The sequence below is a fragment of the Mustela erminea genome, chromosome 8 (assembly GCF_009829155.1).
Source record: "Mustela erminea isolate mMusErm1 chromosome 8, mMusErm1.Pri, whole genome shotgun sequence".
In the NCBI taxonomy this organism is placed as follows: domain Eukaryota; kingdom Metazoa; phylum Chordata; class Mammalia; order Carnivora; family Mustelidae; genus Mustela; species Mustela erminea.
Window position 1 is genome coordinate 69597274 of NC_045621.1, and position 23771 is coordinate 69621044.

The 23771-nt window shown below is 38.2% G+C and overlaps 1 protein-coding gene across 1 annotated transcript in view; it reads right to left on the reverse strand.

Moving 5' to 3' along the window:
• Positions 1–1112: 1112 nt before the first annotated feature.
• Positions 1113–23771, reverse strand: part of CIR1 (corepressor interacting with RBPJ, CIR1) — a 43146-nt gene continuing 20487 nt past the window's right edge. The window contains exons 8-10 of the mRNA XM_032355980.1: positions 5822–5928; positions 3955–4040; positions 1113–2153 (exon numbers count right to left, since the gene is read on the reverse strand). Coding sequence (XP_032211871.1) covers positions 1412–2153; positions 3955–4040; positions 5822–5928 — 935 coding nt within the window. The 3' untranslated portion in view covers positions 1113–1411. The remainder of the gene's footprint in view (positions 2154–3954; positions 4041–5821; positions 5929–23771) is intronic.

Here is a 23771-nt window from a genome sequence, read left to right on the forward strand (position 1 = left end):
TTTTAGATTTTTTTTAGAATTGCATGTTACTTATAATTTGTACCAAGAAATCTTTTTTTTTTTTTTTAAGATTTTATTTATTTGACAGACAGAGATCACAAGTAGGCAGAGAGGCAGGCAGACAGAGAGAGAGGAGGAAGGAGGCTCCCTGCTGAGCAGAGTCCCATGTGGGGCTCAATCCCAGGACTCTGGGATCATGACCTGAGCTGAAGGCAGAGTCTTTAACCCACTGAGCCACCCAGACGCCCCAAGAAATCTTTTTTTTATCACTTTCCTTTACCATATCCTTTGAAGCACAAAGGAAAACTTGCAGCTAAGTTTAAATATGCCTTAGATACCTATACTCATGAAATATATTTAATAGTTTATAATAGTCCATTCATGATATTATATAAATGCTTAATCTTTAGAAGTAAAATCCTTAATAGCTGTGTGTTAGTAGCAGAAAGGCCACCGATGGTAGGCAGAATAATGTCCCTCAGAAGAAGTACACATCCTCATCCCTGGAACCGTGAATACATTAGGTTACATGGCAAAGGGGAATTAAGGTTGTAAACAGAATTAGGATTACCAATCAGTTTAACATAGGGAATTTCTCTGGTGGCCCAATCTAATCATGAGGGTCCTTAAAATTAGTGCAAGAGAGATGCAGAATATCAAAATGTCAGAGTGATAAGATGTGAGGACTTAACTTTACCCTGAAGATGGAAGAAGGGGCCAGGAGCCAAGGAAAGCAGGCAGACTCCAGAAGCTAGAAATAAGCAAGCAAATAGATTTCCTCCTAGAGCTTCCAGGAGGAACCAAACCTGCTGACATTTTGATTTTAACCCAGTGAGATCCATTTCAGATTTCTGATCTCCAGAACTGTACATCTGTGCTGTTTAAAGTCTGAGGTAATTGGCAGCATAGAAAACTAATATGCCCTCCTAACATAAATAGAACAAAACACCTGAAGGGAATTTAAACGTCTTAAGGAAACAGTGATCAAATCCACTACTGAATTCATACTAGAGAATTTCAACAATGATTATGCTTTGCTTCAAGTAAATTAGAATTTTAAAAAGTAATATATTTGAACAGAAAAAAAAACAACAAAAATTAAATTATATCCATTCAGTGTACTATCATTCTTTTAATGACGTTTCAAAACAAAGAAGATGTCACAGAGTTATACAGGGTTTTTAATCCAGGGCACAAGAAACATTTATCAACAGAAAATATTTTTACAGCCCCAAAAGAGATTATTTACAAATATTTTGCAAAGTTCATTCTTATAGGACTCGCGTAGTTTTGTATTTGATAGGATAGTTTTCTGGAATGGAAAATTAAAACAGAGCTTTTTTATTAGAAAGACAAGAGTATATAATTTAGCCCTTGCCACAGGTACTCAATAAGGGAGTGGAGATCCTTTTTATTCCCAGGTAATTGTCACATACAGTCTCTCTTTATTCTCTCTACTTCTGCTTCGTTCTCTTTGTGTCACCCTAGTATGCTTATCTCCTGGGCTCTCTCTGTGCGCTCTTTCTCCTCTGTATACATCTGTGCCATGGCTCCTGGTGTCCCTTCTTCCATTCCGCTCTTCACTGGGACTTCGCTGTGACCGTTTTCTTATTTCTCTTTGCTTGTAACTACCGTGACTTCTGCTTCTGCTTCTCCTACCCCTCTCATCCCTGCTCTGGCTCCTGCTGCTCCTCTCATTTCTTTCAGATCCTCTCCTCTCTGGGCTCCGGTTATGGCTTCTGGACTTTTTGTCAGAATCAGAATGGCTCCATTTGCTATGCTCCCTAGAACTTTCTTGTTTTAAAAACCTAGGCTTTTCCTTGGCCTTTTCTTTGTTATGGTGACTGCTAGAAAGTTCTTCATGAAGTTTTCTCTTCTTAGACTTGTCCTTCTCTTCACAATCACTGTTGTTATTCCCTGAACACTTATTTTTCTTTCTTTTCTTCTTTTGTATTTTCTTTTCTTTGTTGTCACTCTCACTGCTGCTTTCTGAAGTCTCACTGGAGGAGGAGGAGGAGGGGGAGGAGGAGGACGAAGAGGAGGAGGGGGACCTATTTTTATGTTTTTTGTGTTTACTTCTGCTCTTCTGAAGCTTTTTCTTTTTTCTATCTTTTTTCTTTTTCTTTTTTTTCTTCTCAAGCCGGTCCAATTTCCTGTTATTGGAAAAATAGTAACATACTATGTAAAAATAGTCCTTTGTTGACAAAAATAAAGTTTTAAATAGACAATATATTTTCCTTGACACTACTGAAAATGGTATTCAAATATAAATGGATTCTTTATTAAATGACAATTTTCTTTTAAATTATTCAAGTCACACATAAAATTAAATACATTAAGCCAATTCTTTCACTACACTCTCTCCAATAGTAATGACTATTAAAAAAAATTCTTACTGAATCAGAATTTGAAATTATATAGCACTCTAAATAAAGTCATCCTTATCTCAAGGAAGCTTTATAACATTAGTTACATGCTAATGTAAACTCAAATATGTAGCTATAATCAAATGAAAATTAATGATATTTACTTTTTATTATTATTATTTAAGATTTTATTTATTTTTTTTCACAGAGGGAGACATAGCGAGAGAGGGAACACAAGCAGTGGGAGTGGGAGAGGGAAAAGCAGGCTTCCCATTGAGCAGGGAGCCCAATGTAGAGCTAGATCCCAGGACTCTGAGATCACGACCTGAGATGAAGGCAGACACTTAACTACCGAGCCACTCAGGTGCCCCATTATATGTGCTATTTTAAAGTAGGGAAATACTAATCAATATTACATTATCAAAACTGAAGGGCATATTCTCCAGAAATTCTAAAGAAGAATACACTTTCAAGTTCTTTTGTATTCTTTTGTTATATAATCACACACTAGTTTTTAACAACTGTTTAGATTTAAAAATTAATTAAATTAAGACAATTTTAGGGGCACCTGGGTGGGTGAGTCGTTAAGTGTCTGCCTTCAGCTCAGGTCATGATCCCAGGGTCCTGGAATCGAGCCCTGCATTGGGCTCTGGGCTCAGCAGGAAGCCTGCTTCTCCCTCTCCCATTCCCCCTGCCTGTGTTCCCTCTCTTGCTGTGTCTCTGTCAAATAAATACATAAAATCTTAAAAAAAAAATTAAGACAATTTTATTAAGGCATTCTGAATTTCTAAAGAGTATTTCACATTCCGAGAAGAGTAACTTGTTTGTGTGTTTGAGTTACTCTGAAATAAAAATGTCTTCACTGAGAGGTCTGTCCAGCCATTCTCAAAATCCACAAGCTGAAACATCATGAGCTCCCTCTATTGGACTCAGCAAACATTTCTTGGATTCTTTAATCCAGAGGTAGTCTGTTTAATTTCATATTTACCTTAAGTTTAAACATTTTTCAGCATTCCTCATAAAATCTTACAAAAAGAATAACACATGGCTCACAGTGTTTTATGGGAACAAACTGTGCAAAGATACATAAAAATCTACTATGAAAAGTAGTGCCTACAAATAAAGCTATTTCCAAACTAAATGTTCTAGAAAGTACAATGATTTTGTGCCATAATCTGAGTATAATAATCTTATACTCATTTTCATATTATTGAAAGAAAGACAAAACTGTATTAGTATAGCTGAAGAACAAATCAGTAGATGTGATGCATGGTTTAAAGTAGCTTCGTAAGCTCTTAGGATCAGAGTTAAATATGATACTAAGATAAATACTAAGATAAAAAACAGTTGAATTAACTAAATATACACTTTTTTTTTTTTTAAGATTTTATTTATTTATTTGACAGAGAGAGATCACAAGTAGTCAGAGAGGCAGGCAGAGAGAGAGAGGAGGAAGCAGGCTTCCTGCTGAGCAGAGAGCCCGATGCGGGACTCGATCCCAGGACCCTGAGATCATGACCTGAGCCAAAGGCAGCGGTTTAACCCACTGAGCCACCCAGGCGCCCCTAAATATACACTTTTTAATTACCTGAGAAGTTTCTGCTTTTGTTTGGTTGTCAGTGACTTTAAAAATTCGACTTCTGGATCTTCTTCACCTTCACTTGCAACATATTCCTGAATCAACAAAGACATCAATAAATTGCTAGACTGCAAAACAAATTAGTTATCAGATGGGAAAGAAAACATTTATAAATAAGAAATTTTGTGTTAGGGACATACTATAGATGAGTACGACATCCTGGATTGGGAAGTAGGTGGTAGGGGACTAAAAATTTTTTGTAGTCTGCCTGCCAAGGAGGATCACAGCACACTAAGAGGTGAAGATAACTGCTTTGTCAGCATTAACAAACTTTATCAGGAAGAGGAAGACAGAAAACATAGGTAAAACACAGATTTGTAGCATGGCTCCTACTCTCCATCTCTTGAGTTTGAATTTAAACACTTAAGCATTTAAATATTTTATTTTTAACTTAATGAAATGTTAAAACCAAGAATATCATGAGCTTTATTTACTATTTACTTATTATTATTTTTAAAGATTTTATTTATTTATTTGACAGAGAGAGGGAGAGCACAAGCAGGGGGAGTGGCAGAGGGAGAGGGAAAGCAGGCTCCCCACTGATCAGGGAGACTATTGGGCGCTAGATTCCAAGACCCTGAGTTCATGACCTAAGTTGAGGGAGACTCTTTTTTTTTTTTTTTTAAAGCTTTATTGCTTTAGGTCTTTTTTTTTTTTTTTTAAGATTTTATTTATTTGACAGACAGAGATCACAAGTAGGCAGAGAGGCAGGCAGAGAGAAAAGGGGAAGCAGGTTCCCTGCTGAGCAGAGAGCCCAATGTGGGACTCGATCCCAGGGTCCTGGGATCATGACCTGAGCTGAAGGCAGAGGCTTAACCCACTGAGCCCCCCAGGCACCCCTGAGGGAGACATTTAACTAAGACTCCCAGGCGTTCCTGATCATGAACTTTATCTTTTTTTTTTTTTTTTTTTTTTTTTAAAGATTTTATTTATTTATTTGAGAGAGAGACAGTGAGAGAGAACATGAGCAAGGAGAAGGTCAGAGGGAGAAGCAGACTCCCCATGGAGCTGGGAGCCCGATGTGGGACTCGATCCCGGGACTCCAGGATCATGACCCGAGCCGAAGGCAGTTGTCCAACCAACTGAGCCACCCAGGTGCCCCTGATCATGAACTTTAAAAGAAGGTCAAAACATCCACAATTTTAGCCTTTATAAATTCAACAGTACATTATCAAGTATATACCAATGTATCAACAGTATAGATATTTGATTATATAGGTTATATGAATAGTCCCCAGCAGTGTTTGGAAAGTAATGTGCCTCTTCTCAGAGTACCACAAGTTTATGCCAATGGGAGTCTGAGTTTTAGGGTCAGTTCTGTCTCTAAACAACCACCTGAGCCACAAAGGCAATCACTTCTCTGGGCTCCAGTTTCTTCATTAAATAAAATAATTTACGGTTAGGATATCTACAACCCAGGAACCATTTTTCTGGATCTACATACAGTTTAATAAACTAAGTTTAAAATATTTTCTATAATTTTTAGGAGTTTTCTTCCATACATCACTTCTCATTGGTTCTATTTAATTTAAGTTAACAGAGAGGGAAAAAAAAAAACACCTCATCACCAGTTCACAGAGATTTTATCCACATAAACCTGGAGCAGTTTCATTTATTAAAATATAGGTTTAAAAACAATTTCTCATTTAGGTTAAAATAATAAAGAATCAAAATCAAAATACATTTTAGGCATTTTCTTTGCTCTATCTTGCTTTCCTATGGATATATGCATATTGGAAAACATTAAGTAGCAATTCACAAGCAATCACATTTAGATTTATAGACATTTTCAGCTTACTGATAAAAAGATCATTACCTGTGATGGATCATTTGCGGTCAAGTTTCTCCCCAGTACATTTCGTTTCAGTGCAAACCCACTGTTTCTCATCTCCGCTATTAGCTCCGAGGGGTGCATCGATGGCCCTGTTCACAAAAATCGCAGTTTGAATGTATCATTTATATCTCTCTACCTTTTTTGGACTCCACAGTAGGAATGCAGTTGAAGCTTTGTTAAGTAAAATCACAGCTAAATCAACTCAATAATCTTCTGCTGAGCAAATAATCAGATATGATTTTCTAAAACAGCAGTCTGGAGATTCAGAATAGAAAATAATTGCATTTTTCTTTACGTGCTAGGGGATTCTCTTCTTATGTAACTTTGTCACATTGAAAAAGCTACATTTAGATGTTATCTGCTTGGCGGTTTTTCGTATAAAATCAAAGAAAAATGATTAAAAAAACTGCAATTAAACTTTAATAGTTATTCTCGCAGCAAGAATTCAATTTTAAAAAGATACTTTTAAAGGTACCTGAGCAATTTATTATTGTAGTTTCCAATTCAGAATTCCTCCTTATTTATCAAACACCAACACTGAATACACTGCCATGTGGTTGCTAATTATCAACAGAACACACACACCACCAAACATGTATGCATGCATGCACACAACACGCACACTACAAGTCACTATAAAGCACTTCTGTTAATCTCCCATATATACACTCAGAGTCTGAAATGTCTAGTTATCAGTTTGGGATTGGTGACAAACAATTTTAGGCTGGCTATAGGTGTGTGTCTGTGTGTGTTATATTTTTCACAAACTGCTGTTTCCATTTTCGCAAAATCCCAAACTGAAAAGCAAGCTCACATAACTTTTTATGTGGTCACATAATATATTCTAAAGATAAATAATATGGACCGATAGATACAATTAAAAAATGATTTTAAAAATGTCTGTGATCTTCCCGCAAACATTATGTTTACCATATGGAAGGAGAGACCCTCTCCTCTTTCTTTCATATTATTTCAATTTCATTTTGTTTTCCCTGCTGGTAGCACATTAAGGACAACATTTCAAGAAGCCATGTAAAGCTTCTAGCCTAAATTATTTATACTGTCTTAAATGAGCTACCCTGGGTAATCTATCCAGAATATAAGGAAGAATAAGGCAGTTCCTGCCAACAAGGAATTCATAAAGGGGGGTAGGGAATAGAAAAACTTCAAAAAACAGATTCTCTGGTTTTTGTTTTTGTTTTTTTAAGATTTTATTTATCTATCTGACGAGAAAGAGATCACAAGTTAGCAGAGAGGTAGGCAGAGAGAGGGGGGAAGCAGGCTGCCTGACGAGTAGAGAGCCTGATGCCTGGCTTGATCCCAGGACCCTGAGACTATGACCTGAGCCGAAGGCAGAAGCTCAACCCACTGAGCCACCCAGGCGCCCCACAGATTCTCTAGTTGTTTGTTTGTTTGTTTTTAAGATTTTATATATTTATTTGACAGACACAGATCACAAGTAGGCAGAGAAGCAGGCTCCCTGCTAAGGACCCTGGGATCAAGACCTGAGCTGAAGGCAGACACTTAAATGACTGAGCCACCCAGGCACCCTGATTCTCTAGTTTTTGATTAAATACTTCATCTATTTTTCTTTTCACTGCTTTATTGGTCTTTTACTAGTTATTTGCATGTTCGCCTACATGTTCCCATGGAAAACAAAAGACAATAAAATTCAAATCTGTTCACTTGTCAGTAGCATCTTCGGCTAAAAAATTTGGCTGGAAAAGATCAGGTGTATGTTAGTATCTTTTATTAGGATCTATAGGCTTTACCATTTATTCTATTCATATTATCAACAACTAAAAGTAGGAACATAATTTTATCAAGTAGAATATGTGCTTTCTGAACTGTCAAAGCTACATTTCCTGGTTAACAACTTTTTTTTTTTTTTAAAGATTTTATTTATTTATTTGACACAGAGAGAGAGATCACAAGTAGGCAGAGGCAGGCAGAGAGAGAGGGGGAAGCAGGCTCCCTGATGAGCAGAGAGCATGATGTGGGGCTCAATCCCAGGACCCTGAGATCATGACCCGAGTTGAAGGCAGAGGCTTTAACCCACCGAGCCACCCAGGCGCCCCGGTTAACAACTTTTTTTGATGTCAAATGAATTCAGCAAGCAATCATGCTAAAACGTAGGTTAAAAACAACTCCAGTAAAGGGCTGTAAGAGTAAAGGGCCAAAGAGCCTGGCCGTTATGATGAGAGGTTACTAACTTACCAAAAGATGTGTAATTTTAACAAGAAGTTTTGTTTTGTGTGTTTTTTTTTTTTTTTAAAGATTTTATTTATTTATTTGACAGACAGATCACAAGTAGGCAGAGAGGCAGGCAGAGAGGGGAGGGGAAGCAGGCTCCCCGTTGAGCAGGGAGCCCCACTTGGGACTCAATCCCAGGACCCTGGGATCATGACCTGAGCCGAAGGCAGAGGCTTTAACCTACTGAGCCAGCCACCCAGGTGCCCCTTAAAAGCGTGTTTTTAAAAAACACGCTTTTTACATTTTCATTATGGTTACAATTACTTTAAGAAAATGATCTCCCTTTAGCCAGTCTGACATTATAGAAAGAGAACCAAACAGGACTCTTGCAGCATTTATATTGCTCTAAAATGTCAAATGAACTCTGTGTAGTACATATGTTTGGCATACACTCCCACACTGTAAGACTAAAAACTCAGGGAACCACCTGACAAACAGTATTCAATAAACTGTAACAATAGCTATATTGTAGCTGCCAGTAGCTATAAAAATGTTTGATTATTTTGACATATTCTTTATAATTAAAAATGCTTTTAATAATATTTCTCAAATTCCAGTCTTACTCATATATATATTTAAGATTTTATTTATTTGACAGAGAGAGAGAGATCACAAGCAGGCAGAGAGGGGGAAGCAGGTTCCCTGCTGAGCAGAGAGCCGGATGCAGGACCCTGAGCCGAAGACAGAGGCTTAACTGACCCACCCAGGCGCCGCAAGATTTTATTTATTTATTTGACAGAGAGAGACACAGCAAGAGAGGGAATACAAGCAGGGGAAGTGGAAGACAGAGAAGCACACTTCCTGCTGCGCAGGGAGTCCGATGTGGGCTTGATCCCAGGACCCGGGGATTATGACCTGAGCCAAAGGCAATTGCTTGATGACTGAGCCACCCAGGCACACCTCATATATATTTTTTAATAATACAATATGATTTTATTTTTTTGTCTAACTATGTTCAATGGAGCAAACTAGAAGGAGAAATCACTGTGGGAAACATTAATCTAGAGGAGTGGATAGCTTATATGCTCTTATATTTAAACTATTTTCCAATACAGCCTTTTCCTTAATGTTGGCAACACATTTTGTTTTTTCTTTAGCTGGCATATTTTATTTATTTTTGAATATTTTTATTTAAATTCAATTAATTAACATATAATATTAGTTTCAGAGGTAGAGGTCAGTAATTCATCAGTCTTATATAATACCCAGTACTCATTACATCAAGTGCCCTCCTTAATGTCCCTCACCCAGTTACCCATATCCTCACCCCCCTTTCATATATTCTTATACTTAAACCTACCATCAAAAGTTCCGGGTTTAGAAGATGTGACAAGTCAGGTTTAATTAAGATATATTTAGCAAGATACCTTTATACTTTCCTGTTGTGACAGTGGCTATAAAGATTTAAACTGACAGAAATGACTCCAGCTCTCTGAGAACTCAAAATTAGTTGATATAACAGATTATATAGATATGTTGAAAAAATAGATTTTACAAATATACTCAAAATGCAAAATGACTACTTTCATGTATAGTGCCTTAAGAATTTAAATTACAACTGGATTTGGGACTCAGGAATGTTTGGTTTGCTCTTAGATTTGCTATGGTTGAAGAATTCTAGAGAATTCAGGAAAAGGGCTTTTGTTTTAAAATGTCGATTTGTGAAGGCTCTTTTCTAGAGTACTTCAGTCAGGCTGCATTAAACCTCTAGAGCACGAAAACCAATGTTAGAACTTAGAAAAGCAGATCCACTGAAGAAACCGTTTTCAACATTCACTGATTCTGCAATTAGACCTAGACTATTTTCTACTAGAAAAATACCTTGAAGTCGGAATCTCACATAAAAAAAATCCCAGAAGGTGAATTACGTTATAGAAAATCATGTTTGTAAAAGGCCTAATCTATTCATTTAGAGCATTCCTTTTTATAGAACTAAGCAAAAGTAATGGAAGGTAAAAAATATTCCATAGTAAAACAGATGTTTTATCAGAGAATTATATAGGAAGTCAAAAGTTCTGGCATGAGAAAGGCCATCACTGACTTCACAATTAGACAGCAGTCCCAAGTGACTCCCATAAATGGCACAGGAGAGAGCTAAATGCTTTGGGTTTCACTGCTAGCACTAGGTCCATCTGCTCTTCCCAAGGACAGATGTATCTTCCTTTCAAAGTTCATCATTCCTTTCAAATAAAACATTCTACAGTTTCATGGTATTCGGCGGGAGTAGGGAGGGCCCTGAACTGTGCCTTAGGTAAGGTTGTATTACAAATGCCTTTTACTCCTTCCCCTAAATTTAACACATTAATTTATGGGATGTTACTGTTTGCTGAAACTATGTGCTATTCCTAAAGTGAATATAGCTTTGTTTGCTATTAGTGTGGTGATGGGGCGCCTGGGTGGCACAGTCAGAGCTCCTGACTCTTGGCTTCCGCCTGGGTGGTGATCTCAGTGCGGTTGACTTCCTGTGTTGGACTCGGGCTCAGCGCAGAATCAGCTTGGGATTTCCTCTCCTTCTGTGCCTCCTGCTGGTGCTCTCTCTCTACAGTAAATCTTAAAAATAAATAAATAAGTGAAGTGGTGGGGCGCCAAAGTGGCTCAGTCAGGAATAGTGTCTGTTGATTTCAGCTCAGGTCATGATCTTGGGGTTGTGAGATAGAGCCCTCTGTGCTGAGCATGGAATCTGCTCCAGGTTCTCTCCCTCTCCCTCCCCCTCCGCGCTCCCCCCTGCTCACTTCATTCTCTAAAATTTATAAATAAAATCTTAAAAAAATAAAGTGGTGATTTTTTCCTTCTCATTGTGTATTTTAACTTTGTTACACAGTGAAAATCTTCAAACCTAGCGAGAATAATGTAGTAAGTCCTATGTACTCCTTACAGAGCTTCAACAATTAACAGTGTTTTGTCATTCTTATCACTTCCAACATCCTTTTTTTTTAAGATTTTATTTATTTATTTGAGAGAGAGAAGCAAGCCTAGCAGGGGGAGAGGTGAGGGAGAGAGAAAGGGAAAAGCAGACTCTCTGGTGAGCAGGGAGCCCAATGCGGGACTTGATCCCAGGACCCCAGAATCATGACCTGAGCTGAAGGCAGACGCTTAACTGAGTCACCCAGGCGCCCATCCTTTTCTTTTTTGACAGTTATTGACAGAGATTTGATAAACCTAGATTTTATTTGACAGAGATAAAATCTCAAGTATCACTTTAGTATTTAATCACTACTAAACAGGGAGAATTTCTTAAAAACAAAACCCTAACAACACCTTTACTACACCTGTCCATACTGACATTTTGAAAAAAATCATCTGATACCCAGTTAACATTCAGGTTGTCTCAAAAGTATTTTCAGTTGGGTCTGTCCAGATTAGGATCCAAACAAGTTCCACACACAGCATCTAGTTCATGTATCTCTTAAATCTCTCTCTTTTTAAACTGAGGTGTAGGGGTGCCTGGGTGGCTCAGTGGGTTAAGCCACTGCCTTCGGCTCAGGTCATGATCTCAGGGTCCTGGGATCGAGTCCCGCATCGGGCTCTCTGCTCGACGGAGAGCCTGCTTCCTCCTCTCTCTCTTTCTGCCTGCCTCTCTGCCTACTTGTGATCTTTCTCTGTCAAATAAATAAGTTCTTAAAAAAAATAAATAAATAAATAAAAATAAACTGAGGTGTAAGTGATACAGTGCTTGCTTCGGCAGCTCATATACTAAAAATGAGGTGTGAAGTGACACATACCTTAAGTCTGTTTTAATCTAATAGAAATTTAATATAATAGAAAGCTACCCCCACTCCCTACCTGCTTTCATTTCCTGAGAGAATGGGGTCATTTGTCCTATAAATTTCCCATGTTCTGGACAGTGATGTCATTTAATGTTCTTCTAGTCACAGTATTTCCACAAGCTGGTAGTAAGATCTAGATGCTTATTAAATTATTCTGGCATTTTATACCATATACTTTGGAGGAATACACAGAAAATCTTCTTAAATTTAGATTTAGAAAAATGACACTTGAAACAAACATATTTCTGGCTAATGAACTAGACTAAGGAAAAAAGGCTGCGACTTCAACACAGTATGTTTGCTGTTATCACGTAGTCATAGTGACAATAGTAAACCTTAAAAATATGTGTTTTAAAATAAACCCCAAACATTACCACAAATAAAATATATTATGATTCTTATTTCCATGACAGTACAACCTTCTTTCTTTCCTAAAATTAAACTGTGTCTAGTAAAAAAGCCACTCCCTGTTACTAAATGTACAAAGGACAAACAGAGACACTAGTTATAGTACACGACTGAGAGGGAGATCTGGGCTAATGGGAATTATCAAGAATTTTATATATGATTTCTAGTATTACCTAACCCTTTTGCTTTTAAGAAAGCTTATAGAAAGTTATCTTAAAAAAAGGCTGAAAAAGGGGGCACAGTAGGAACATGCAGCACAAGTCCCAGGGAAAAAGTGAACAAAGCTATTAATAAAGTGTGTGGGTGATTTTTATTTATATAGATGAGAATGTTTTATGTATGATTTTCTAAAGGTTATGCAAGAACCAATTGTACTGAATTGCAATAAAACTGCTCCATACTGGGAATTTTCCTGACACACTGCCAGTTCAGCTTAGTGGAGGCTGGAAACAATAGGGTTTCTTATTGCCCTTATCCCAAGTTCATACTGAAGACAGCTAATTTGATCTATATTAAAACGTACAATGTAAAAGAAAAATTAAACATTTCATTTTAGTCTGCGTGTCTAGAAAATACACAAAAACAAGGAAAAATAAAACCTCTCTTATTGTATGCCAGTAAAGAACACTATTTATTTAAAAAAAAATCTTTCCTTAACAGAATAGTTAAAAATATGACTTACATGTGATTATATCTTCAACTTAAGTTATATGCAAATATTTTAGTGATGATACATCCAGTGATAATAAAGTGAATTCATAGTCCATAGAAAACTAAGAAAAATAATTTGTGCTGTGATGAACATGAAGTATTAGAAGTTAGCACCATGTTTTAATTAAATCTTAAGACTATGAATGTTCCTGAGAGAGAATGAGAGCTCTTGAGAATTATTCATCCATGAACCTCAAAAACATTATGTTGAGTCAAAGAAATCAGATACAAAAAATACATATGATTCCATTTATATGAAGTTAATGAACAGGTAAAAGTAACATATGAGATTAAAAATCAGAAGAGCAGTTATGGGTGGAGGAGGCTGACTAGGCAAGGGACAGAAGCGTATTTTCTAGGTTATGGCAATACTGTGCTCTATATCTTATCAGAGACATTGGTTACATACAACTGTCAGACTCAAACTCTAGACTTAAGGGGCACCTTGGTGGCTCAGTGGGTTAAAGCCTCTGCCTTCGGCTCAGGTCATTTTATCCCAGGGTCCTGGGATCGAGCCCCACATCGGGCTCTCTGCTCAGCGGGGAGCCTGCTTCCTCCTCTTTCTCTCTGCCTGCCCCTCTGCCTACTTGTGATCTCTGTCAAATAAATAAATAAAATCTTTAAAAAAAAAAAAACTCTACACTTAAGAAGCAACACATTTTATTTTTATTTCTTTATATAAGATTTTATTTATTTATTTGATAGAGAGAAACACAGCGAGAGAGGGACCACAAGCACAGGGAAGGGGAGAGGAAGAAGCAGGCTCCCCACTGAGTAGGGAGCCCCAAGCAGGGCTTGATCCCAGGACCTTGGGATCATGACCTGAGCTGAAGGCAGATGCTTAATGACTGAGCCACCCTGGTACCCCAAGAAGCAGTGCATTTTAAAGAAAGTTATACATAATATTTTAAACCAATCAACAGCAAATACTCAATGACCATGTTATTACAGACTTTCACTACATTTCTATATTACATCTCTAACTATGGAGAGAGCCCAGCACAGGAAATTTCAACTAATGCATCCCTACTATATAACACATTAAGTGATTTATTTTTTATTTTTTGTAAAGATTTTGTTTATTTGACATAGAGACAGCGAGAACAGGAACACAAGCAGGGGGAGTGGGAGAGGGAAAGCAGGCTTCCCGCCGAGCAGGGAGCCCAACGTGGGGCTTGATCCCAGAACCCTGGGATCATGACCTGAGCAGAAGGCAGATGCTTAATGATTGAGCCACCCAAGTGCTCCAGAAAGTGGTTTTAAAAATCAGTATGTATTAATGAGAGATTATTTTATTTCATTAGGCCTCTTAGCGATAGAGAATGGAGAACTCAGTTTTTGCCTTCAAGCTTATAATCTTTGGGGGAACACCAGTTCATATCAAATAATGGGTAAAAAATAAATTATAAATCTGTGTTATGAGTTATATTCAGAAAAGATGTAAACTGTACAAGGCACTGGGATACAAAGGTAAGTAAGATACAGTCCCTAATTCAGAAAAACTTAGACTTTTTCAGGAAAGAAGAAGAAACTGAGTTTGGTTTTCAAACTCTCGTATGAATTAGGAAAAGGTAAAAAGTAGGACTTTCTAAATGAGTGGAACATGATGAAGGTTGTTAACTTCATTAAGTTTGGTAAATTAACATTTACTAGGTGGACTACATTTCACTCATTTTCCTTTTCCAGGTAATCACTAGCTAACTTCCTTTACTTGAACATGGTAGACCTTGAGTAGATAGAATGATGTTAGTAGGAAGAGTCATGTAAAAGAGTTATGACTGTGATCGGAGAATCTTTTTTTTTTTTAAAGACTTTATTTATTTATTTGACAGACAAAGATCACAAGTAGGCAGAGAGGCAGGCAGAGAGAGGGTGGAAGCAGAGAGCCCGATTTGGGGTTCAATCCCAGGACCCTGAGATCATGACCTGAGCCGAAGGCAGAGGCTTAACCCACTGAGCCACCAAGGTGCCCCTGTGATCTGAGAATCTTAATACCCCTTGGAGATTACGGAAAGCATAGCCCCCACTGTCCCCACACATCCCTTTACAGAGCAGAGTCATTTACTGATAGAACAGGATTACAATTAATTTGTTAATGTCAATGGACTTTCAATACCTAGTCACAGTAACAACAAATTTAAGCACTGAATTACAATTAGTGCTTAGAAGTAGTTAGAAATGCTTAACCATTGGTAATCACTTAAAATAAAATAGTCAAAATTTAAAGTATTAGTCAAGAGCACTGGGCACCTGCGCAGCTCAAATGGTTAAGCATCTGCCTTCGGCTCAGGTCATGATGTCAGGGTCCTGGGATGGAGTCCCACATTTGGCTCCCTGCTCAGCAGGGAGCCAGCTTCTCTCTCTCCCTCTACTACTCTCTCTTGCTCTGTCAAATAAATAAATAAAATCTTTAAAAAAAAAAAAAAGAGCACCCTTTTGACTTTTGAAGCACTATGACTTACAAGTTTTACTGAATTATCTCTTCAATAAGTCAATATTTCTTTTCAGCTAATTAGCTTCCACCTGCATTTAAAAAAAAAAAAAATTGGTTCCCAACTGATCAACTACATAAAGGAGAGAAATGGTGCCTAACTTCACTTCTTTATTTTGACGTCAATCCTTTATTTATTAGTTTTTAATATCTGCCTACTTTAGGAGTTTAGTTTTTTTTTTAAAAGTAGGCTACATACCCAATGTGGGCTTGAAATTATGACCCTGAAAACTGCATGTTCTACTGACTGAGCCAGCCAGGTATTCCCAGGAGCTTGGCTTTAATAAGATTCTGGTAATACAAACACTTTTTCTGCAGTAGAATTATGTTGGAGAATTAAACAAGCAGAAGGCAGAAGATGTAGGTCTATCTTAGTAGCTATGCTGGTAGGATTCAACTTCTTCAAGGAGTTGCATAAGGTAACTCCGTAACAGATTCAGGGAGATTTGCCAGATGGGCAACTGAGCTTATCATCTTTCTTTCTACAGAAAGTCCCTCTAGCATGCCTCCTACATATCTTTCTGGCAAAGATTATGATTAATTATTTTGTGAAATTTCCCAAACATATTCTCAAGTGGCAAAATGTTTTCAACATAAAAAGTTGATGAAGGGGCACCTGGGTGGTGCAGTCAGCTGGATGTCTAACTCTTGGTTTTGGCTCAGGTGGTGATCTCAGAGTCATTGGATTGAGCCCCACATTGGGCTCAACGTGGAGTCGGCCTGGGTTACTCTCTAACCTCTGCCCCTCCTATCTGCTCTCTCCCGTGTGCATGCTCATGCTTGCTCTCTCTTTCTCTCTCTCTTGTTCTCTCTAAAATAAATGAATAAGGGGCACCTGGGTGGCTCAGTCATTAAGCGGCTGTCTTCTGCTCATGTCATGATCCCAGGGTCCTGGGATCAAGCCCTGCAATGGGCTCACTGCTCAGCGGGAAGCCTGTTCTCCCTCTTCCACTCCCCCTGCTTGAATTCTCTCTCTTGCTGTCTCTCTCCCTCTCTGTCAAACAAATAAATAAAATCTTTAAAAAATCAATCAACCAATCTTTTTTAAAAAAAGGCTGATGAAAGGCAAAGAGCAGCATATGGAAGCTCTGTTGTGGAAAACTTCTATTAGTGCTGTGGTTTAGTGTAACATTCTTCATGGAAATTAAATCAAGAGTTAGGGAAAATTAGGTAAGGAACAGAGCATTCATAGGCAAACAAATTTCTGTAGTAAGTGTAATATGTTACATATAATAGTATGTTCCTCAATTTAAGCTATTTATTCATTTTCATACTAAATGAAACACACTAAAAACCATGGAGTAGACAGAACTCATAGAGACATGTGAAACATACCTAACATCATTTTAGCCATTTGTGGTATGACTGGTTCTGAGACTTAGACATCATATAGAAAAAGAAATTCTGTATTTGTCAAACCATCCAGTGGCATGCTTTTGAATTTGAAATTTACTTTCATTAAAAATGTGAAATTTGCCATATTATATGCAGTTCTAAATATTTTTAAAATTATAGCTAAGTTAAAAAAAATGGCAGAACTTTAAATATATAGCAACTTAAGCCTAAAAAACCAAAAGTCAAATAATTAGTACAATATGAAACTAATGTTAGCGAATCTGGGCTCAATGTTTATTCACTACTATGCTGCTTTAACAACTTTTAGATTTTGGTACAATATATGAAGAGCTTGAAAGTCCTCCCATCCTTACAACAACAAAGAGCTGAAAAAACTGAAAATCAACAAATCTTCTTAGAGGAATTGAGGCCACAAGGTAAACACTGCTTCCAAAATAGGAGAGACAGGCAATACAGAGAATCACAGTTTAACAGGATCAGAAACCACCAGCGGAGTCAGCAACTACTAGCATCCTTAAAAGAATAATATACTATTGTTGGACTGAGCATGGACTAGCCTGAGAACTAAAAACATTTTAATGAGTTTTACTTCCAGAAGCCTCACCAGGTTCGCACTGTGAATATAGTCCCCCTGTGCTTACCTTCCAACAGTATGCAGGGAAAGTAACCATTTTGAAAGTATACCCAGAGTATTTTGTTATCCTGAACATATGCTTATTCTCAAGGGAGATTATTTTACCAGAGCCTAACCTACATGGAAAAAAAAAAGAAGCTGTGAAGTAGGGAAAAAAGCCTGAGAAGCACCTGTTAAGGTTATAGCCCAGAAGCACAGGCTCACTAAAAAAGTGAGACTCAGGAGTATGTGATTCCTCAGTTGAAGGAGACCTTGACCTTGGGTCATGAGTTTGAGCCCCATGGTGGGTGTAACAATTACTTAAATAAATAAATAAAAATAAACCTTAAAAAGGCAAGGAATGAGGCTTAGTCATAGGGTTATAGAATGATTCCCCCCCCACACACACATTATCACCATATCAACAGGGCTCCAGTAGAGGATACCTGTAGAGGAGATCACAACTGAAGCAAGGCTCAGACTCTTATATGTTATAAAGAAGCAGTCTGTAGGGAAACCAAAAGATAATGGGGGAAACAAAAACAATGACACCAGAGGAAATTTAAGACCCTGACATCTACAGCTACAACAAATTGTAATACAACGTAACTTCTAGCCAGATAAACATAAGACCTCACACTAAAGACCTATTTACCTCAGTTTCATCTACCTGATACTACATCATGTCCAGCTTTCAACAAAAAAGTTACAAGTATGCTAAAAGACAAAGCAAGTATCAGAATCAGACTTAGCTATGATGGAAATTCTGGACTTATCCAATAGGGAATTTAAAATAAGATGAATATGCTAAAGGCTCTAATGGACAACACGGAAAAACAGATGGGTAATATAATAAGCAGAGATAGAAACAATCTATAAGCAGAGATAGAAATAAGCTAAAGGAAATGCTAGAAATAAAAAAACATTAACAGAAATGAAGAATGCCCTTGATGAGCTCATCAGCAGACTGGACATGCCTGAGTAAAGAATCAGTGAGTTTTAAGATATGTCAACAGGAACTTCTCAAACTGAAAGCAAAGGGAAAAAAAGAAAAGAAAAAAAAGAACAGAAAAGAAAACCAGAATGTTCAAAAACTGTGGGACAATTACGAAAGATAAAACATATACACAACAGGAATACCAGAAGGAGAAGAGAGAAAAGACAGATAAAAGAAGAAATACCTGACCTGGATGAGAGTTCCCAAAACTAAGACAGACAACAAACCACAGATTCAGGAAGCTCAGAGATCACCAAGCATAATGAATACCAAAGAATCTACACCTATAGCATACTCAAACTGTAGAAAATCAAAGACAAAGTCTTGAAAGATGCCAGAGAGGGGAAAAAAATTACCTAGAAAGGAACAAAGATAAAAAAATTACATCATGCTTCTCTTAAAAAACCATGCAAGGAACAGGACAGTGAAGTATTTAGTGTTGAAAGATAAACCTACCAACACTGAATTCTGTAACCAGTGCAACTGTCCTTCAAAAGTGAAGGAGAGGGCGCCTGGGTGGCTCAGTGGGTTAAGCCGCTGCCTTCGGCTCAGGTCATGATCTCAGGGTCCTGGGATCGAGTCCCACATCGGGCTCTCTGCTCAGCAGGGGGCCTGCTTCCCTTCCTCTCTCTCTGCCTGCCTCTCTGCCTACTTGTGATCTCTCTCTGTCAAATAAATAAATAAAATCTTTAAAAAAAAAAAAAAAACAAAAAACAAAAGTGAAGGAGAAATAAAGTTTCTTAAACAAACAAAAATTGAGGAATTTGTCACCAGCAGACCTGCCTTGCAAGAAAGATTAAAAGCTGTTCTTCAGAGAGAAGGAAAAGGACACAGATCAGAAATCGGGATCTACATAAAGAAAGAGCATCTGAAAATAAAAGATAAAATATTTTTTCTTATTTTTTTTAAAAAACATTTTATTTATTCATTTGACAGAGAGAGACACAGTGAGAGAGGGAACACAAGCAGGGGAAGTGGGAGAGGGAGAAGCAGGCTTCCCGCCGAGCAGGGAGCCCAATGCCAGGCTCGACTCTAGGATACCAGAATCATGACCCGAGGTAAAGACAGACGCTTAACGACTGAGCCACCCAGATACCCCTATTTTTTTTAATTTTTAACTGATATGTTGTTTGAAATGGTAATAGCAATAATATAGTAGGAGATTATAGCTTATAAATAAATGTATGACAGCAATGTTAAAAGGGACAGAAAAAAGGAACTGCATTATATAACAGGAGCTGATTTACTCTGTTACAAAGTACTGGTACCATTTGCAAAGTGGTACAGCACTATCTGAAAGTCAACTTATTCTAGAGCAACCACTAAAATAAAATAAAATAAAATAAGTACAGGGGCTCCTGGGTAGCTCAGTCAGTTAAATGCATGCCTTCAGCTCGGGTCTTGGATCAAACCCTGCACTGGGATCCCAGCTCAGTGGGGACCCCGCTTCTCCTTCTCCCCCTGCTCCTGCTCTCTCTCTCTCCTTTTCTTAAATAAATAAATAAAACTAAAAAAATAAGCACAACTGATATGTTGAGAGGAGAGAAAACGGAATCATATAAAATTATCAAGCCCAAAGAAAGCAGAAAAAGAGCAGAACAGGGTGCCTCGGTGGCTCAGTTGGTTAAGTGACTGCCTTCGGCTCAGGTCATGATCCTGGAGTCCTAGGAACGAGATCCGTGTCGGGCTCCCTGCTCAGCGGGGAGTCTGCTTCTCCCTCTAACCCTCTCCCCTCTCATGCTGTCTCTCTCTCTCTCTCTCAAGTAAATAAATAAAATCTTAACAACAACAAAAAAAAGAGAACAAAAAAATAAAAGAAGGAACAAGGGCAACAAATAGAAAATAATTATAAATAAAATATATCTTAATCCAATTATGTCAGTAAGAAATACAATATTACCTACGTAAGACCCAACTATATGTTGTCTACAACACACCCACGTTTGTGTGTGTGTGTGTGTGTGTGTGTGTGTGTGTGTTTAAAAGTAGTTTTCTAAGGGCACCTGGGTGGCTCAGTGGGTTGAAGCCTCTGCCTTCAGCTCAGGTCATGATCCCAGGATCCTGGGACTGAGACCCTGCATCAGGCTCTCTGCTCGGCAGGAAGCCTGCTTCCGCCTTCTCTGCCTACTTGTGATTTCTGTCTGTTAAATAAACAAATAAAATCTTAAAAAAAAAAAAAGTAGTTTTCTATGCCCAGTGTGGTGTTTGAACTCACGGTCCTGAGAAAGAGTCACACGCCCTACTGACTGAGGCAGTCAGGCACCCAACAAACCTACTTTAAATATAAAGACATAGGGGTGCCTGGGTGGCTCAGTCAGTTGATGGTCTGCCTTCAGCTCTGGTCATGATCCCAGGGTCCTGGGATTGAGCCCTGAATCAGGCTCCCTCCTCAGAAGAGAGCCTCCTTCTCCCTCTCTCTGTGCTGCTCTCCCTGCTTCGCTTGCTTACTTTCTGTCAAATACATAAAAAATAAAATCTTTAAAATGTATGTGTGTATGTATGTGTATGAAACAGTTTTAGAAACAGACAAATCCACTATTATAGTTGGAGACTTCAATGCCCCTCTATCAGAAGTGGACAGATCCAGTGGACAAAAAAAATCAGGATACAGCTGAATGAAACAGCATCTATCCTTCACATGGATCCAGTTGACATCTATAGAATACCTTACCCAACAATAGCAGAATACACATTCTTCTTAAGCTCATAGGGAACATTCAACAAGACAGACCTCATTCTGGGCTACATAACATAACTTAACATATGTAAAAGAATAGAGGTCATACAAACAATCCTCTTAGACCAAATGGAATTAAACTAGAAATCAGTAACAGAAAGAAAGTCAGAAAATCCCAATGTATTTGGAGATCAAACAACACACTTCTAAATAACATATGGGTTGAGGGAGTCTCAGGGGAAATTTTATTTCACTTTTTTAAAGATTTTATTTATTTATTTGACACAGAAACAGGGACAGCGAGAGAGGGAATATAAGCAGGAGGAGTGGGAGAGGGAGAAGCAGGCTTCCCGCTGAGCAGGGAGCCCAACGTGGGGCTCGATCCCAGGACCCCGGGATCATGACCTGAGCTCAAGGCAGACTTTTAATGACTGAGCCACCCAGGCGTCCCTCAAGAGAAACTTTAAAATACTGTGAACTAAATGAAAATACAACTGCTGAGTAATAAAAAACCTTGGTTGGACTTTGTCCCCAGCTCCTGGGCAGAAGGCTCTAAATCCTTGACTTTGTGTGTGTGTGTGTGCATGCGTGTGTGCACGAATGCAAGTGAGGGGGTGGCAGAAGGGGAAGGAGAGGGACAAGCAAACTCCACGCTGAGCACAGAGCTTGGTATCGGGCTCAATATCATGACCCTGAGATCATGACCTGAGCTGAAACCAAGAGTAGGACGCTTAACTGACTGAGCCACCCGGGCACCCCAGGTTGCATTTTTTTTTTTTTTAAGATTATTTATTTATTTATTTGACAGAGAGAGATCACGAGTAGGCAGAGAGGCAGGCAGAGAGAGAGAGAGGAGGAAGCAGGCTCCTGCTGAGCAGAGAGCCTGATGTGGGACTCGATCCCAGGACCCCGAGATCATGACCTGAGCTGAAGGCAGCGGCTTAACCCACTGAGCCACCCAGGTGCCCCCCAGGTTGCATTTTAATTTTATTGTTTCCTTCACTGTGCAGAAGTTTTTACCTTGATGAAGACCCAAAATTTCATGTATGCTTTTGTTTCTCATGCCTCCAGAGATGTGTCTAGTAAGATGTTGCTATGGCCAGGTCAAAAAGGTTGCTGCTTGTGTTCTCCTCTAGGATTTGCATGTTTTCCTGTCCACATTTAGGTCTTCCATCCATTTCGAATTTATTTTTGTGTATGACGTAAGAAAGTTGTCCAGTTTAATTCTTTTGCATGTAGCTGTCCAGTTTTCCCAAAGCTACGTGTTGAAGACTGTCTTTTTTTCCACTGGATATTCTTTCCTGCTTTGTCAAAGATTAGTTGACACAGTTGTGGATCCATTTCTGGGTTTTCTACTGTGTTCCACTAATCTATGGGTCTCTTTTTGTGCTAGTACCATACTGTCTTGAGCACTACAGCTTTGTAATATAGTTTGAAGTACGGAATTGTGATGCCTCCTGCTTTGCTTTTCTTTTTCAAGATTGATATGACTATTTGGGGTCTTTTCTGGATCCATACAAATTTTAGGACTGTTTGTTATAGCTCTGTGAAAAATGCTGATGGTGTTTTCATAGGGATTACATTAAATGTGTAGACTGCTTTGGGTAGTACAGACATATTAACATATTTGTTCTTTTAATCCATGAGCATGGAATGTCTTTCCATTTCTTTGTGTCATCTTCAGTTTCTTTCATAAGTGTTCTATAGTTTTCAGAGTACAGATCTTTTAGCTCTTTGGTAAGATTATTTCCAAGGTATCTTATAGAACCTTGAAATTTCCTGAGTGACTGGAGTGTCTGTTATTCATGATGGGACCTTATAGCTTATATTAATGAGGTGACTCATGGTAAATGCCTAAATAGGTTATGTTAAGGAGATGAGTCAGGACAGGGCTGGCCACATCAGAAAGACCAACCATGTAGAGCGTCAGGGTTTTGAGCCACATGACATTAGCCTGACATCTGGAGAAGGGAGAGAAACTAGGAAGGAGTTCAGCCATATAGCTAGTAAGTTAATCAATCCAGACTACGTAAATAAGCCCTAATAAAAACTCTGGCTTAGTTGACCTTCCCTAGTTAACAATACTCTGTGCATAATTGATGTGCAAGGAAGGTGACATGCCTAGACTCCACAGGAAAAGGACACTGGATGTTAAGGGTTTGGGATGGTGGGCAGAAGAAAGGCAATTTTAATTGTGTAAGTGTGAAATTTAAAGGCAAAGAAAATGATACTAAATCTACCTTCTTTATTACATATTGTATGATTTCATTTATATGAAATGTCTAGAATAGGCAATTTACACACAAAAAAGTAGAAAGTAGATTAGTGTCTGCCCAGGGCTTGGGGAGAATAGAAGCTAAAAGGTGAAGGGCTGAGAGGTTTTCCTTTGGGGTAATGAAAATATTCTAAATTATGGTGATGGATGTACAACTCTTCTAAGTACATGAATTCAGACCACTGAACTGTAATTTTAAGGTATGAACTATATGGTATATAAATTTTAACCCAATAAAGCTGCTAAAAACACAGCTGATCAAGAAAATGAAGACAGGCAATAGACTGGGAAAAATGTGGAGACACATCTGGAAATCTAAATAATACAAATAATCTAAATAATACAAATCTAAAATAAAAAAAACTCTTAAAACTCAGCACTAAA